The sequence below is a fragment of the Folsomia candida genome, unplaced genomic scaffold, assembly GCF_002217175.1.
Source record: "Folsomia candida strain VU population unplaced genomic scaffold, ASM221717v1 Fcan01_Sc029, whole genome shotgun sequence".
NCBI classification, from domain to species: domain Eukaryota; kingdom Metazoa; phylum Arthropoda; class Collembola; order Entomobryomorpha; family Isotomidae; genus Folsomia; species Folsomia candida.
This window is the reverse complement of record NW_019091221.1, coordinates 1,949,420-1,967,543: the sequence shown is the minus strand read 5'-3', so window position 1 is coordinate 1,967,543 and position 18,124 is coordinate 1,949,420. Positions and strand designations below refer to the sequence as shown.

At 37.8% G+C, this 18,124-nt stretch overlaps 2 protein-coding genes across 2 annotated transcripts; one reads left to right on the top strand and one right to left on the bottom strand.

The window, feature by feature from the left end:
• Positions 1-1,514: 1,514 nt before the first annotated feature.
• On the bottom strand, positions 1,515-5,687 carry LOC118438978 (leucine-rich repeat extensin-like protein 3). The gene is made up of 4 exons (XM_035859961.1): positions 5,615-5,687; positions 2,321-2,539; positions 1,885-2,256; positions 1,515-1,798 (listed from the first exon to the last, which is right to left on the bottom strand). Exons 1-4 carry the CDS (start codon positions 5,685-5,687, stop codon positions 1,791-1,793), a joined length of 672 nt encoding a protein of 223 aa, XP_035715854.1. The 3' UTR covers positions 1,515-1,790.
• Positions 5,688-14,327: 8,640 nt separating this feature from the next.
• LOC110860120 (multiple epidermal growth factor-like domains protein 10) lies at positions 14,328-17,678 on the top strand. The gene is made up of 13 exons (XM_022109182.2): positions 14,328-14,479; positions 14,743-14,845; positions 14,913-15,014; positions 15,608-15,727; positions 15,818-15,970; positions 16,029-16,133; positions 16,209-16,357; positions 16,436-16,565; positions 16,629-16,715; positions 16,803-16,892; positions 16,967-17,101; positions 17,174-17,266; positions 17,382-17,678. Exons 1-13 carry the CDS (start codon positions 14,439-14,441, stop codon positions 17,571-17,573), a joined length of 1,500 nt encoding a protein of 499 aa, XP_021964874.1. The 5' UTR covers positions 14,328-14,438; the 3' UTR covers positions 17,574-17,678.
• Positions 17,679-18,124: the final 446 nt, after the last annotated feature.

Genomic DNA, 18,124 nt, shown 5'->3' with positions numbered 1-18,124 from the left:
AATGAGTCGGACGGGGAAAGTGATGAGTCGACTGCCTCCTCACGTCATTTTGATGCTGAGGAATATCGCATATTACAATGTCGGGAAAGATTTAGGCCCCCTATTGATGACTATGGTAGTGATGAAAGTCAGGAGAAAGCTGACAATTTTGTCCGGTATTCGGACGATGAAGATATTCCTAACGGAGCAATCAAACTAAAACGTGGGTGGTTACGCCCACAAATAATTGCTCCTCAGCCTGATGGAGAGGTGGCAGGACCCTCTCGTTCATTAACTAATTTAACTACCCCATGTAATGGAGAGGTCGTAGGACCCTCCAACACCGTGTATAAGTACACCTCATTCTCAACTCGAGATGACGAAATATTAGAAATAGAGATCAATTCGACTATTGACTCACAACCATCCCTAGTTTCACCGGCTACCTGTGTTAAGTGTCCAGAGGACATTGCCGCAATTTTGCATACATTCCCCACCCTAGATGTCGATGATTTAAATGATGGGATGGACCATATTATTACGGCCATCGATGAAAGGCAAATACAATTGGTAACAGATAGAATTGATACCGAAAAATCTAGAAAAGTAAATAATAAAAACAATTTAATATCGTGTGACATTTCAAAATACGAGGTTATACTATCACGCCTAGATTCAACTGAAATTTGTCTGCCTCAAAACAGAGTAGTCGAAGTACCCCTGTTTAAGGCATATTTTCCGTATTCTTGTCTAAATTTGGTAGATAACGACAGTAATTTGTCCGACTTTAATTACGGACCACCTGCATATGTTACAAAAAGCCAACTAATTAACCAACACAATATCATGCACCGTAGTAGGGAGGTGGAAACCCTCGATTATCTACGCATAGGGGTTTATAACCCCCCAAATATATCATCATTCGAGTGTAGGGGCATCATAGTTTATAACACCAAAGACGCACAGTTGATAAAAATACCAGACCATAAACTTCACAACTTCATACAGATTCTCGTGCGACATATGCACGAGATCGCAAGATCAAAAATATTACAGGATTTCGACCGGACCTTACACCCGGTCACTAAGGCTATTTTAAATAAAGTTGCAAATTTGCAACTTTGTGAAGTAATCATCAGCAATTCTGATGGACCGAAAAGGTTGGAAGAGACACTAGAGCGTAGGGGTAGATATATTAGGGAGTTGAAAGAACTGAAAGCAAAAAGAGACGCGATCACTGCATCTCACTACGACAGTCTTAGAATTATTGAATTTAATGAGGGGACTGATCCTGTAATTGCCATGGTCAACGGTCAATTGTTTACAAGAATGGACAGTCAAAATAATTAGGTATTTAACTCAAAAAAAATTTGTATTAATACAATAAATAATAAATAATAACAATAATTCTATATCAATTAGATGATTAATAATAATACCATGCCAATTTCATGATTAATAATAATAATATGTCAATTTGATGATGAAGATTTTGTAAATAAAGTAAAAAAATGTTCATTGTGTATATATGTGTGTGTGTGTGTGTGGCTACTTATTAACCATAACGTTGTAAGAGTAACAAAATTGTCATAACTATTTACATGCATACGCATAATAATTTAAGTAACAAGCTTTTGCATCTTTTTCATGTCCCGTGTGTGGAATTATCTCATGCATACAACGATTCATCCGTTTGTTTTGTTCTGCATGAGTCAATCCAACCTGGTGACGTCGTTCTCTCATATTGAGCTGCATATTAACAAAGTCAAGGCAGTCCAAGTACGTCTGTTTCCATCGCATTGACTCAACCCCTATAAACCTCAACCCCGATAAAAAAAATACGTAAACATTCATACCCATCTATTCATTGCTGGCCTGATTTTATTAATCATAAATAACTCTTACCCCGGAAGCTTGCTGATGGAGTAGGGATGTTTGCAATCACCCGTTCTACTTCAAAATTGAATGTAACTTTAGCCAGGGGTGGGAGCGTTGTGCGTAATGAGCGCGGTGGTGGGGGGAATGAGGAAGTCGACGCAGCCGTTTCCGGGACAACTTCTCTCTCAACCCGTGCCGGGAGTGTTTCAGATACAGTTGTCATCCCAACAAAATGGGGAGCAGTCACAATCGTAAAAGTACTGGGAATGGTAGCAGAATCCGGTAGTGTGGGAAAGTTTTCAGTCTCTGGTACTGGTGATGGTGGTGGTGATAGTGAATTAAAAGTGGGGGGAATCTGGGGTGCTGGTGGTGTGGCTGACGGTGAGAAAATCAACGAACCTATTTTCACACGAAAATAAAGCAAGTATTGATTTACTTAAAATGCTCTCGTTGTGAATCTCACCATCTTCCTGGTCATGTATGAGTGGCGGTGACACGACTCCAGTTGATTGCTGAGAGGTACTGCTATAAATTACAGGAGGACGAAAAGCTGTGGGAAAATCTGCAGAGAATTTTGGTTGGACTGATGGTGGTAGCCGTGGGGGTATGGATAAGAATAGGGGTGGTGCGGATGAGAAGAGCGTTGGTTGTACTGGTGGTCTTTGAGAGACGCTTCCTTGATCTAAATATTTATTTAAAAAATATTCGCTCCAAAACCAAGTCGTTGAAATAGAAATAATGAACCTACCAGCCCAAGTTTCCTTTGTAACACTTTTTCCCAGGTTTTCTGATTTTGTCAGCGTCACACCATTATCTATAACAACAACTACATATCAGTCCTCTTTTTTCAAAACCATAAAATCATAAAGGACTTATATGAGGCCAGACATTGGCTTGTTCGAGTAAATACTCTGCTAACACGCGTGGTGGACGAGTCGGTTATTTCTTTGCACAGGAAACGGTTATTTTTTTCAATAAAGTAGCAGCCATTTTTGATGCGTGAATTCGGTACAGGATAACACTCCTGTGTATATTGCCATAAAAACCCCTATCCATACTACGAGTCTCATTTTTAAAGAAAAAACGCTAATAATACAAGCAAGAGTATGGGACGGGAAAGATGTAATTTAATGGAGATGCAAAGTCAGAATGAGATGAGAAAATGCCTCAAAGTACCTCAGCCCCGATAACGTTATGATTATTTCACCAGTATGATGACTAGTCATCATAAGACTCTTTGACAATTAGTATTAAATTTCACTAAGTTCTGTTTACGTTCACAAGATTTACGTCTCAATGTTGGTAGCCTCCAGCTCCACTCAAATTCTAGTCTTTAAGATACAAGGGATTTTATCGTTGGGATTTTCATACTAGTTAAATATTCAAGAGAATCTCTGTACTAAACAATCCATCCGTATATTAGTAATGATGATGATCGACTTTGTTTTAGCTATTTTTCATATGCCTCTACTCATACAACTAACCCCTCCCAAAGGGGACACCCAACCTGTCCCCCCCACGATGCTATTAATTACTACGTGTCGAACTGCCCGTGGCTCGGGCCATTAATTATTATTATTATTGTTATTATTATTTTTTTGTTGGATGACGTTTTTTTGAGTGAGTAAAAAAATATTCAAGAAATCATGTAAGTTTTTTTTTAAAAATATGTATTTAATCATGACTAAATGAAATATATTACTTCTAGATTATCATCGCTTTTTTAATCATCCGTGATTTACTTCAATGTTTTTTTATCTACGACTTTTTATATTGTACGCCTGGATTTAATGCGCATGTAATTGTATATTACCATCATCATCATCAAAGTATTATTATTTTGTCGTCATATTATTATACACACACACACACACACACACAAAGTCATAATTCTGCACCTTTCTGCACCCTTCTGAAGTCTAATACCCGGGTCCGGGTAGCGAGCGGTAGGGGGCAGATCACTGTTTAAGCTTTCTACTCAGTTGTAAACTCACTACTTGTATGCACAATATCTTATTAAAATTTAATAATAATATGTAGGTTGACATGACGATAATTTCAGTAGGATTGACAAATGTACAATTGGTTGTTAACAAGTTCGTTTGGAATTCCAAATCAAAAATCCCTCGCCAACAACCTGATCGAAGTTACTCAGAAGCTGGACAATCAACACGGAAATTTCTATCAGACTTTCCGATATTACCATCCAATTATTGTCGTGCAAGTTCGTCAAAACTTTATTTACAGCCGCAAATTAATTCAAAATCAGAGTTATACGCTTTGTATCAGGAATACTGCAGCCAGCAAAAACCGTGCTTGACATTTCCAGTTAAATCGGATGCTTGACAAAATGAATTTAAGCATTTTTTCACCTAAAAAAGACCAATGTGGCCTGTGCACCAGCCACCCTTTTGGACAAATAAGTGACGAAGAATACAAACTCCATATCGATAAGAAAAATAATGCACGAGATGAGAAAATTAAAGACAAATGCTCGGCTGCTGGCAACCAATGTCATGTCATTACAATGGATGTTGAATCCGTCAAGTTGTCCCCCATATTAAAAGCTAGCGCATTGTACTACAAAACGAAGCTAGTGGTTCACAATTTCACTTTGTACAATTTGAATACGCGAGAGGCTACCTGCTATTGGTGGGATGAAACAGAAGGAGAATTAGTGGCCTCGACATTTGCGACTTGCGTGGTGGATTTTATCAGCCGAAAATTTCAGGATAACCTCCCAATTATCATTTATAGTGACGGCTGTACAAACCAAAACCGAAATGCGATGATGGCTAATGCTCTACTTCAGGTTTCAGTTAGCAAGAAGATAACAGTATTCCAGAAATTTCTAGAAAAAGGACACACTCAGATGGAATGTGATTCAGTACATAGCGCTATTGAATCGGAATTAAAGAACAAAACTATTCATGTTCCATCCGACTACATTAAAATGTGTCAAAACGCCAGAAACAAGCAACCTTATGAAACAATTTACTTATCGCACAATTTTTTTAAAGATTTTTCGGTACGTAAAAATCAGGCTTATCCATCTATTCGTTCTGGAAGTAAAGCAGGAGACCCGTGTGTAACTGACCTTCGTGCTCTCGAATATGATCCAAGTGGGAAAATATTTTACAAGTTGAAACATGGTGATCATGAATGGAACGAGTTGCCTGCAAAACCGATAAGAAGCTCGGATGCAACGAATTATCCACTATATACCGAGCGACTGCAAATCACTGCAAGAAAATTTAAAGATCTACAGGAGCTTAAATCTGTTATCCCAATAGAGCACCACATGTATTACGATAGCATACCACACAAGTAAATATCTATAAATAAAGTTTGGTGGTATATATTAATTGTAAACGAGACTTATGTTATAGAATTTTTTTTCAATTTTTGCTAAAGGGAAAATAAAGCGTGATAATTAGCACAACCATGTGCCTGTACATTATACTTCATATTTTACATATATGCATGAAACTAATTTATTTCCAGGCAAATTTTGCAGCAATAATGCGTCAACAGGCTTGTTTCACTATTTTTGCTCTCCTGAAAAATCATGATTTTGGACATGTTGCCTTTTGATACTTGCATGGTTTGGAGATGTTGCCTTTTGAGACTTGCGTGGTTTGGAGATGTTGCCTTTTGATACTTGCATGGTTTGTAGATGTTGCCTTTTGCATCTTCAACGACGAATTGTGCTTTTAGAAATGAAGAGAAAATCGTGCAAAAACTTTTGCCCATTTACCCGTTATATTCAAGTTGAGAGAAAAGAAGGATTGGGAAGAGGCGTTGAGAGTTGGTGGTCTGCCTGCACTCATTCTTGAGAGGATATAAGTAAGAATATAGTAGGAAGTTGCTTCATCTTCTTTTTGGAAAGTAGTTCTCTATGCACATAGTGGTAGTAGCACTCGTAGTGCTAGATTGAGGGAAAAGAGCACAGATTTAATGGCAGATTTAATGTCGTACCTGTTGCGACTCATCTTTCCGTATTCACCTGTATAACTATTTGTAATTGTAGTATGTTTCATTAACATCAAATTCTATTATAGTGTGCACTTTATTTTATACGGTGTGGATTCATTTTTAGGGATTTTTTCATCGTTTAAAATTTTTAAAATTAAAATTAAAAATTTAAGATTAAAATTAAAATTTTAATTAAATTTTAAAATTTAATTAATTGATTAAAATATTCCCTGACTATTTTTCACTGATATCTGAAACCTCATCATTGAAGTATTATATATTTTATTGATTCTAAAAAATAGATTACTTGTTAACGTTATGTACCTGGAAAATCGGTTAATTTCCACCAGGTAGTGTAGAAACTTTTTCTTCCGGTAACTATAACCTTATAAGGTCGGTCCCAATATATTCACGCAAAACGTGTGAAGAGTATATTATACAACATTGTTGATCTCATTAACCCCGGCTGAGCGTAACATATTTACGTTTTTTTATTTCGTCTCGATCGAGACATCTCGGTCGAGACGAGTGTTGTCTCGAACTCGTCGAGACGAGACAAACTGGCATCTCGTCTCAAAATATCGAGGAGAGATTTTGTTCGTCTCATTTCGTCTCGAGCGAGATCGAGACGAAACTGTCTCGTCTCGATGAGAGTACTGTGTGAAGCGTTAATTATGAGGCCGTCGCGGTGTAGAAAGTGAAAATAATGACCGCTCGTGTGATGCCAGGGATGACCAATAACTTATCCTCGTTAATCCAAATAAGCAGACTACTGTAGAACGCAGTAGTTTTTCATTATTATCCTAAACTATCTCACTTGATTTCCAACTATTTAACTCAAATATTAACAATTACTCAGAAGGTTTTTGACACACATATACACTCGCCAAAATCTAACAACAACTCCCCTATACTTTTCTTTTCATTCTTTCACGCACAAAAAAAAGATCATCTTCCTGCAAGGCGGTAATTAAATACTAAGGGGAACACGAGACTTAATTCTGATTTCTATATTATCCCCCACCTCTGAACTTTCCCAGCCATTTAACTGTTAAGATTTTTTAGTGTTCACTAGAGGCATTATATGCATTAAATTATGAATTCGAAAACTCGCTCCAAAATCCAGACGCGCAAAAAATGCCATATTTTGGTTTACAAATTTTGAAACCTATTTTACACATGCATCAATTGATTAATAATGCCAATATGTCATTATTATTATGCGTCTGGCCGTTACAGAGGTTTAATTATCACATCATAAATAACTACCCTAGTAGCACACCCCGAGATATATACGAGATGAATTGGTGGTATTTGGTGTCAAATTCGTGGCAGAGTAAAATTGGTGTCTTCGTGGTTAAAAACTCGTATTTAATCCGAGTATGAATTTCCTAAACTACACAAAGCGAATTAAACTCGTGTTAATTATGTGTTTGATCCCCGTGTATTTTAAGGGTCAAATATTTACCTTTACACGAATTCTTCTGGAGTAAATTTCAGTCAGTGTCAGCGGGAAATTCTGAATTTATTTACTGTTATTCTCGCATGACGAGCAAACGTATTTTTAATTTAGATTTAAAATGAAAAGCTCTAGTAGACGACAATTAAACAGGGAAATAAATATTGCATTAACTGATTTTAATGCTGTGTGTTCAAATTCGTCATTTATTGACCACCAAGTTGCAACAACCAACCATCTAATTGCTACACCATCAGTAAATACTTTCTCATCTGATGAAGAATTTTTATCAGAATCGGAAACTTGTGATAGCTGTTCACCTTCAGAAAGTGATAGTGACGCTGAAATAGACGAGGACATTAGAACATCTCTTATACGTTGGAATATAAAACACAATATTACGAACGCGGCGACAAGTGATTTATTAAAATTACTTCAACAGCACAAATGTTTCAGCAAATTGCCTGCAGACAGAAGGTCCTTATTGGAAACACCAAGGACAACGAAAATATTTAGTGTCAAACCTGGTCAATACTGCCCATTTGATTGGCTTCAGTCCGTTCAAGAGATTATTGCTACTGGCAATGAATTAATTAATGACAATATCGTGCCTGTACAAATAAATATAGACGGTATTCCTCTCTACAAAAGTTCATCGCATCAATTTTGGCCAATCCTCGGTGCAATTGGGGACAAAGTGTTCGTATGGTATTTATTCGGGGCAAGGAAAACCAGATTCTGTCAACAGTTTTTTATCTTTTTTAATTGAAACAGTGCTCGATAATATTAATGGAATAGTGGTAAACGGAGTTACTTATTTACTTAAAATTAGTGCATTAATTTGTGACGCTCCTGCTCGTGCCTTCGTCCTTGGCGTAAAATGTCACAGTGGATACAATTCTTGCGGAAGATGTACATATGGACATTATTCTTTAAGAACAAATAAATCCTTCAGAGAAAAAGAAGATCCAGCACATCATAACGAGACTACATTAATTGAGAAACTAACTTTGGACTTAGTTAGAGATGTTCCTGGGGAATACATGCACTTAGTATGTCTGGGAATTGTACGTAAAATTCTATATCTTTTTACTAAAGGAAAAAAGTGTCCTGCACGTCTACGCCCCCATCAAATTGAGAGAATTTCTAGCGAACTTATAAGCATTAAGAAATATATTCCGACCGAATTTGCACGAAAGCCTAGGATTCTGAAAGATTTGGACCACTGGAAAGCTACAGAATTCCGTCAATCTTATATACTGGTGCAGTTGTGTTAAAAAACAACATTTCAAAAGAGTTATATCAACATTTTTTGTGCCTACATGTAGCAGTGACAATTCTATCTAACAAAGCCCTTAACGAGACCGTAAACTATTATGCTGACCAGCTACTTAATTATTTTGTGAAACACTTTGGTCGTCTTTACGGGGATGAAAATTTGTCATTTAATGTGCATGGTTTGTTACATTTAGCGAACGACTGTAAAATTCACGGGTCCGTTGATTCGTTTAGTGCATTTAAATTCGAGAATAAGCTACAAGTAATAAAAAGGTTGGTGAGATCCTCAAATTGCCCCCTCCAACAAGTGCATCGAAGAATCTCAGAGAGGGTAGACCAAGAGGAGAAAACACCATGCCGTGCAGTCCAGCAACTTCTCTCCAAAGCGTGGAATTTTTCCTCGTCGTCTTCCGATAACTCTCAGTATTTCAGGCAATTTAATCATAAAAAATTTAAAATTGTAGTTGGGTACGGTGACTCAGCGTGTGAACTAGACGATAAAAGTATTGTTATTGTTAAAACATTTTTTCGAGAAGGAGCACAAGTATTATTCCTTGCACAAAAGTTTCAAACTATTGATAATGCTTATAAAGTTCCGTGTCCTTCGTCTGAATTAAATATTTAACGAGTTTCCAACCTTGGCCCAATAAGGTTGTTCGATATTGTCAAAATACTTAGGAAAATCTTTCTCCTGCCTTCTGGAACAGAATATATTGCAACTCCGTTAAATCTCAAAATAAATATGTCGGTTAACAATTTCTTTGTGTTAGTTAAATTTGTGGAAACAAATGAAGTAGAAGTAGTGTCGGCATCTTGGCTACGCCACAATAAAACAAAATCTGTGTGGCCAAATTATAAAAATTCCAATCGTCAAGTCAAAGCTGTAAGCATGCACGAGACTCCTGCGCGGTGCTGGTCACTTCACGAAATAAAATTACTTGGTAATGGTCGACAATTTGGTAAGCAAAAAATGAATAATAAAAAATGAATAATAAAAAATGAATAATACTGTATAATTTTGCGTAACAATTTTCTACGATAAAATTAAATATACTGCTTTATTATTTTTAGAATCGTATCATGAGGCACTGTCAAAATTGCCTAAGGTTTTGGATAATTCCGACGCAGAAGTTAATAGCGATGCGGATAGGAGAGGAAGAAAACGCAAAAATCAGGATTCCAGCGACTCGTCTGATGACGATGTAAACAACTCGGACTCATTTGGCATGCCCCCACCTTCACTTATCACAAATAGCACAAAGGGTTAAAAATAATAAAATATCTAGAAATTGTTTTAAATATGCTATACATTTAAAGTAAATTAAGCATTTTAATTTTTTAGGTTCTGCTGGGTTTCGGAAAAAGATAAAAAGGGAGTAAAAAAAATCACTCAACGGTACCGTTTAGTCTTGGTCTTGGTAATAAATAAATTAAATATTGTATATATGTGAAAATTTGTTTATATTTATCTATCTTATTTTAGTTTATTTTAAATTATTGTAGTTGGAGAAACAAGGATTGTAGTAACCTGGATCTGCAAGTGTGATTGAGTTTAGGTGTGACCAGAGGGATGTGTCACATTGTTGTAGTGGTAAGTCTTCGGTGATTCTTGGGAACACCAATGCCTTTACCGAGTACGAGTTGTTTGAAGAGAATCTGGGCTGGAAGACGAACGACGTGGCGAATTGCGCTGTTGCCACAGGTGCGGCGGACAGGCCAACAACTTCGGCGACATTTCGTGTCTTTTTGAGCCCCAGGAGCTGAGTGCATCGAGTAGTGATGATGCACGTCGTGGACCCTCCATCAAGAAGAGCTCGGCAGTGTTGCGTTTGTCCATGGGCATCGGTCTAGGTCTCAATAGCAGTAGCGAGCATGCCATGTAAGGAACGAGAGGTTTGGTTATCTTGCGAGTGATGAGATAAGGCCAGAGGATGATGTGATGACGAAGAGTTTGTGTTTATAGGCGAATCATTTGACTTGTGCAGTAAAGTGTGATACTTGCCATTACATTTTCTGCAGCGTCCAACATTGTTGCAGGATTTGGTGAGATGACCATCATGGAGACAGTTGTAACAAAGGCTTTGCTTACGTACTTCCTGTTCCCTTTCTGCCACAGGGATGGAGTGAAACTTGGAGCACTTCCGGGGTGAGGACTAACTGCACAAAATGTGCACTTTGGTTCCGTTTGTGCGTGATGTACGTGAGCTCGCTTGGGACTTATTCTGACCTCGGACGAAGTCGAACACTGGCACCAGCGGCGAGAACACGGGCGCGTTGCTCCATAAACTCGAATAGTTCATCCAACGATGGGATGGATGTTCCTTTCAGGGTTTGCTCCAAGAGTTCACGGGATGTCTGGTCCAACTTGGTGATGATGATGAATAGCATCATGGCGTCGCTGAGAATGGAAACGACGAAGGATGGCGAACAAGGTCTCTCGATCGTTTTGGTAGCGTTCGTGCAACTGCTGCCATGCAATGTCGTAGTTTGCATCGCTCAGTACCATGGACTGGATGAGTTTTGCAGCTTCGCCCTTCAATAATGACTTGAGATAAGTGAGTTTCTGACCTTTACTGATGGTGGTATTGTTGTGGACAGAAGCGGTGAAGATGTCGCGGAAAGAGGTCCACTCGAGGAGACTGCCGTCGAATGTCTTGAGGTCGAGGTTTGGGAGACGAATTTGCTGTATGGCTGTAGGCGATGGATGTATGATTGGAAGATTTGCTTGAATACCGTGAAGGGCGTTGTGAATGGAACCTGCAGTGGTAAGGAGGAGGAAGAAATCGTCTTTATGTGAGGTCACGTCTGTAGGACCGACGGCACGAATTTTGGCATGGATGTCGTGAAGTTTCACGCGAGATGATGCGATTTCTTGAAGGAGGACTGGCATGGACGTAGGATCAATTGGTGTCAAAACATGCTCCTTTACCTTCTGATCGATGTATTCCAATGCGTCGGCGACGGCATCACGAGACAAGTTTATCCAACGCGGAGGGAGCCATGGTCAAGTTTTAAAAGTGGGCGTCACTGGGGAAAAACTACACTTTATTTCTCATGTGCAACACGAGGAGAAAGTGTGATATCTTTACTGATTCCGGTCGGCGAGACCAATGTGGAGGCCGTGTATGGTTTAGGTTGCCTTCCCTGGGTAGGTGGAATAATATGACGCTATGAGGTGGATGGGTGTGGTGTGGAAACTAAGTGAGGCAGTTTGAGACTCAGGAATACTTGTTGTATTGTCACTTTTACAAATTTTAGGGTTTGACATTAAATATACATTGAAGGTGACTCAAGTAAGTGACCAGCAGCAGACAACGAATAGACGATTTACATTATGTGACGATTGCTTAAATAGGCTTGAGGATGGTTACATGATAAAATTAGAATACTGAGAAAGACGGTTCTGGAGGTTTCATAACTGCGAGTCAAGTTTAGAAATGGTAGAATATTAAATTAAATCTAGATAAAAGTTCAGGTTGAGAAACTTTAAAAAAGATTAAAATGGGCACAATTAAGTAAATAAGGTTACATATACTCGTGATAAAGATAAACACTAATTTTACATATCATGATGCTTAGAGTTACCGAACACTCACGATAAACTAGCCATAGTAGGAAATTATTAGGATTCGCTTGCCAGTCGTTTTCGAAATTTTGAACTTTGACCTCAAAACCAACAAAAAAAACTTGAACGCCGTAAACTAAATTTAAAATTATGCAGGGATATTTGTAATGTAAAAGGATATACACTATTTTCACTAAATTTGCTTAACGGCGTTGAAGGTAAAAAAAATATTTTGTTGGTTTTGAGGTCAAAGGTCAAAATTTCGAAAACGAGTGGCCAGCGAATCCTAATAATTTCCTGGTAAGGTTAACTTATAATGAGCTTCAAGCTCATTGAGTTTTCGGAATGATTTGCGAGTCTCCATACCCCGACCCCTCCTCCTTAATCTTATGAAATTTTATTATAAATCACAAAATCATGCATCTAAACACATAAATTTAAACATTTTGTTAAAATGGCAACCAATTAAACCACAAATCACCTAATGTGGATTCTTGCGTTTACTTCCCGTGCATAAGTAACTAGTGTCCAGCTTGACAACCTCTCACCCCTTATAAGCTTGAATCTACCAACATCACTTTATTACTTGCTTTAAGAACTTTTGCTTGAGAGTTAATTAATTTAATTAGTATCATGTTCCTCACACATGAATGGCATAACCACATATTATACACTGTAATATTTCTGGCGATATATTTAGCACTTTTGCAAACGTGCAAGGTCAGAGTTCAAATTTGCTTCGCCTCTACCTACTTGTAATTTAACCAAACCTGAATAAAGTACAGAACTTGAACTTCAGACTCGTGCAAAATTAGACCACCATCGTATGATCAGTTACACGCAATGGTGGCGTAACGTGTGGGGCATTGCCTCCGAGGTATGGGCGAGGATGGGTTAGTTAGACTTACCCATTCTGAGATGGGTAAGGAAAAATTACTAAGTTTACAATGTCTTACTCTTATCTTGCCTTACGCTAACTTGACGTGGGGCAAGATAAAACTTAATATGGGAGTGGATGATAAGTCGTCTTCCACCTCTGTATAAAGCCAAGAAGTTTGATGTACCTCGAAAATGCTGTTTCGAACTATAGTAAATTTCGTAAGTAGGCCAGAATTAAAAGGTACGTTTGGATTAATGATGGGTCGTGGTTCGGATTTTGAAAACCAGCTTGCTCAACCCAAATTAATCTAACAATGCGTTTCCATCTCTGATCAATTTAAAAAATTATCAACCCAACCGCGTAACCTGGCTTCATTTCTCAAGCTAAAACCCTTAGATCTTCAAAATTTACAATAATTTCAAAATTTTGAATAATTTATTTCAAATCCTACATTTTTGAGTCAAATACGTTTTACGTCTTTTGATCATTTTACCTGTTAGATTATTCAAATTAAAATGATTAATAAATGAAATAATATGGTTTTCTTTCAACTTGTAATTCATGCCGTAAGCACCTGAATAAAATGTGAAAGGCGTATTACTAAACTCTATGCCAAATTTAACACTAGCCTTTGAATTTGTCTCAACTCACATCTTGACCCAACCCGTAACTCGTTTCCAAGCCTATTTTGTTTTAAAACTTTGAAACCCAATCAGCCCGACACGAATATTTCGTTAAAATTAGAAATCCCACCAATTGGGTGCGAGCGGGTCGGGTTTAACCGGGTGGACACTAAACCCGGCTCATCACTAAAGTCCATACCTTCTGGTCCACACATTGGAGGGAAGTATCGTTATATCGGTATTAAAATGCGAACAAGAGAGGTGATTGCACAAAATATTCATAATTAAATACGTACTTCTTGATCATAACCCTTACCTAACGAGGGTACACCGTCGTCGTTATGATGTTTCTGATGCAATCAAAGTTCACAGTTAATCAACTTACTTAGGATTAGCTACACTGGTTGTCCATTGACCACACTGGCTGTCCAAATAATTTACCCTACCCTCAAATGCATCAATCATAAGAATTAAGATTATAAATTCCTTGCATACATGTTTCACTTGACAGTAGATGTGCCAACCTGCTACATACAGTAATGCATATTTTCACCATACATTGCCTCTTGCGCAATCAGCCTTGATAAATTAGCCAGAGATCAACACTCGTCTATCCGCAGGTACACACTTGACACATAAGAGAATAACAGATCCGTTCAATATCTCTGCCCACTCATCCTTCTCTCCTTACTAAATTAAAATAAAGCTATACAATCATCATACGACTTCAGAGAGGTCACAGGTCACCCAGATAAATACGTTGGACGACATGTTAATGCATCCAGTTAATATTTGGGCTATATGGAAAGTCTTATAGTCAAACTCTACTCACCTCTCACCATGTAAGACATTAATATATTTTTTAATTAAGCGTTTCACCGATTTTTAGAAATTTAAATATAAGTAATCTTTCCAAAAAATATTACCAAGTCTTTTAACACCTCGCATTGAAAAATACTCCAAAAAATTAAAAAATAAACAAACTTGCCATAATTTTCCAATATGGTCACTAATTTTTATAACAACTTATTTATTTTAAACCGCATTATCAACTAATAAGTATTTAATTTCACATTTAAATTGTGTGTTCAATATTTATAACCAGGCAGTGGTTCTACTTTTCCTTGATAGCTAGTGGATTTACACTTTGCTGGATTGGTGCACCACCCGTCACCTCTCAGATTTTGAATTTGGAGCCAAATCCCACCGTTAGTCTATCAAATTTTTTGCCTTGGACAAGTTTTAAAATATTTTGAAAAATGAAAAAAATTTCAGTGTAATTCAACCACTTGTGAATCATCATCCCTCCGATGCGAACCCGAGCAACCCGTCCCATCCTGCAATTCCAGTGCTGGTTGCTATTGTCTCAATTATCAGGTATCTACACCGAAATTTCTAATTTACTTCCAAACTTTAGTTTACTCCTAAGTTTCAAAAACCAACAAAAATTTCGCCAGTTGTTTGAAAGGTTTTGGTTTTTGTTTAAATGAGTTTTATATAAATTAATGTTTTCTAAATCATCCAATTTTTTAAAATTCTTCAGGCTTTAGTCATATTTCGGAAAATATTTATGCAAAAATATTTTCAGATTTTTGTTTCGATATTTGGCCGATATCTGCCACGATGACCGTTTATAAAAGGATGCAAATTTATAAATATGTTTTGTTCCACCACGACAATCGTTTAAACTTTTTATTTCACAACCAACGGTAACTCTTAGATCGAAAATGGAATTAGAAGGGTAATTTTAATGGGTTTGAGAAATTAAACACGTTTGGTATCATGAAAGGATATCAAACGTAAGAAAAAATTTAATGTAACTAAAAGGTTGCCTAATGGTAAGCATTGTATTCAAATTATGCGGGTAACACGACGAAATGAGACATGAGGTACCATGAGCCAAGTATAATTATTATCAGTAACTCTCTTCCCGCTTTTTTAACTTTTTTTCAATTTAATCAAACGAACAGTGCGATAATCGGCGAAACACGTGTACCTCAAAAGTATGCGCGAATTCTGAGCGGGCCGAATGTGTCCTCAACAAGTATGGAACCAGTTGCATGTGTATTCCGCTGGCTACTTCACCATACGTAATTCCCAACAAATATACTTATAATTAATAATTATCTATAAATCGATTTATTTTAGTTAATTATCTAATAACCACTTATGTATTTTAGTGCAACACTGGAAACACAGCATGCAACCTGAGAGGAGTTGGTCAAGCAGATATCCGATACTTTGGCGAAATCTGCCAGGAACTTGGTCAGGAATATTATGCGGAAACATGTCGAGTAAATGGCCAATGCCGATGTGCCAGTACATCTACTTACGTAAGTAAATAAAATATTCATTTTTTGAAATTAAACTATTTCCAAAAAATCTTCACAGTGCAACCTTCTCGGCTGCGGGTCGTCTCCACTCCGCTGTGGCCCTAATCAAACTGTCCCATCATGCGATCTAGCCACTGGTAAATGTATCTGCCCCAAGTTTCAGGTACATAGGTACATAATTTTTTATATCCAACGTTAAGAAATTAAATCAATCCCAAGTTTCCTGCATTCTTTCCAGTGTGACAATCTCCTCAAGAACTGCAGCTCAACGAATTGTGGCCCACAAGGAAAACCGGAATGTGTCCTTGATAGGTATGGGACCAGTTGCAAGTGCATGCCTCTATTGGAGCTCAACGACTTCCTCGGTGATATACAACCTATTCAATGGTACTCACCCAAAGTTTCGATATTCCCCTATCCAATCAGGATTAATTATAACCAATTTTCTCCCCCTTTCAATTTAAGCTGCATTGTCCCCGGCTTAAATCAAGTTGATATCGAGCACTTCGACAATATATGCGAACAGCTGGGCGGGAGTTACTTTGCTGATGGGTGTGGGACCGGGCAGTGCCGGTGCTTAAAGAGACGTGGCGGGGTGAGCTGATTACCAGGAGAATATTTTCAGGCGGGATTATAATTTATATTTTATGTATTCAAGTGTCGGACTTCTTCTGACTGCCCTTGTCCCCAAGGTTTCGAGGATTATTGCATTCCTGATCTTCAGAGATGTGAGAGAAATTGTCAGGTGAATTATATCCCGATACATTCATATCTATCTACATATGTACCGTACTAAATTTATGCATTTTATTTCACTCAATAATTTCAATAGTGCAGAAGCGATGAAGCATGTTCCCAGGGTTGTCGAGCGGGTCTAGTTAGTGCTTGTAATGGCGAAACCTGCACGCCCTGCTTTATAAATGTGAGAATAAATTTGACTACTTAAAAAACCTAGGCCAGTGCTAAATATTTTCACACATTTTACTTTAATTTTAGTGCACATCGGTTTCCGATTGCGCAAATATGACCTGTCCAACTGATAAACCAGACAAGACATGTACACCATATTCAAGTATCTTTATTGGCATCAATCCCACCAGAGTTGGCTGTTCCTGCAATGCTGCGCGGGAAGTATGGGACTAGAAATATATTCCTCATATTAAGCTAAGTTTATTTATTTTATTCAGGTCTTTACATTTGCAGTGTAACACGCGATGGGATTGCCCGGATTGCAATGGAGATGCGCAAAAAGCCTGCAGAACTGGTGGGACCTGTACCTGCCTATCGAAACATGGGGTTTGTGCGAAAATATATAGTTTTAAGAGCGGGATTTTTAAATTATAAGTATACAAATTATGAAGATTCTACGAATGGTATTTTCACTAAGTAAGCACGCCCTTAATAATTTCAGTGTTTTCGGAACGGGGACTGTGACAAAGATAATGGATATGGTTGCAGCCAGCTTGGATTAAATCCGTCGTGCTGCTGGGTAGGATGTGGTGGAAGAGATTCATTCTGCCGCTGCCGAGGGGGGTCGGGCTTAACATGCAGCGGGGGGGATAGTGGGACGGAGCAACTTGATCACTGTGGAGGACAAGGTTAAAAACACCACGGGAAAAATTTAATTTAATGAAATCTGCAATTTTCCTTTCTGAAGCTGAGTTTTAACAAATAAATCAAACTCTTGATTGATTTTATTCACCATCTATACATTTCATTTTGCTTTGTCGGTTAATTCGCATTTGCAGCCTTAGTCTTGTTGCTAAACAAAAAATCGACATGTGCCTTGCATCTGGGTAAGATGGCGTCATACATTTATCGACACACTCGAAGGTTCAGAATGGAAAGTGCATAAACCATGTCACACAAAAATCCAGATTGCTGAAATACCCCTTCCCCGGGCGTTTTGTGTCACATGCCTTTTTAAAATATGGCACAAGTCGGCCTTTTAAGCTCCCACCCGTCTCACCATACTCTATGGCCGTTCCCCATAAATAAATTTGAAATTAGGGAAATAATTCCGACCATAATATTATAGAATATTAGAATACAATAAATAGGTTAGTTTATTATGTAACAAATCTATATTTCAATACATTAACCAGAACTGGATGCGTCACTGCTTTTATAGGATTCTCAGAGCGTATCAATGAA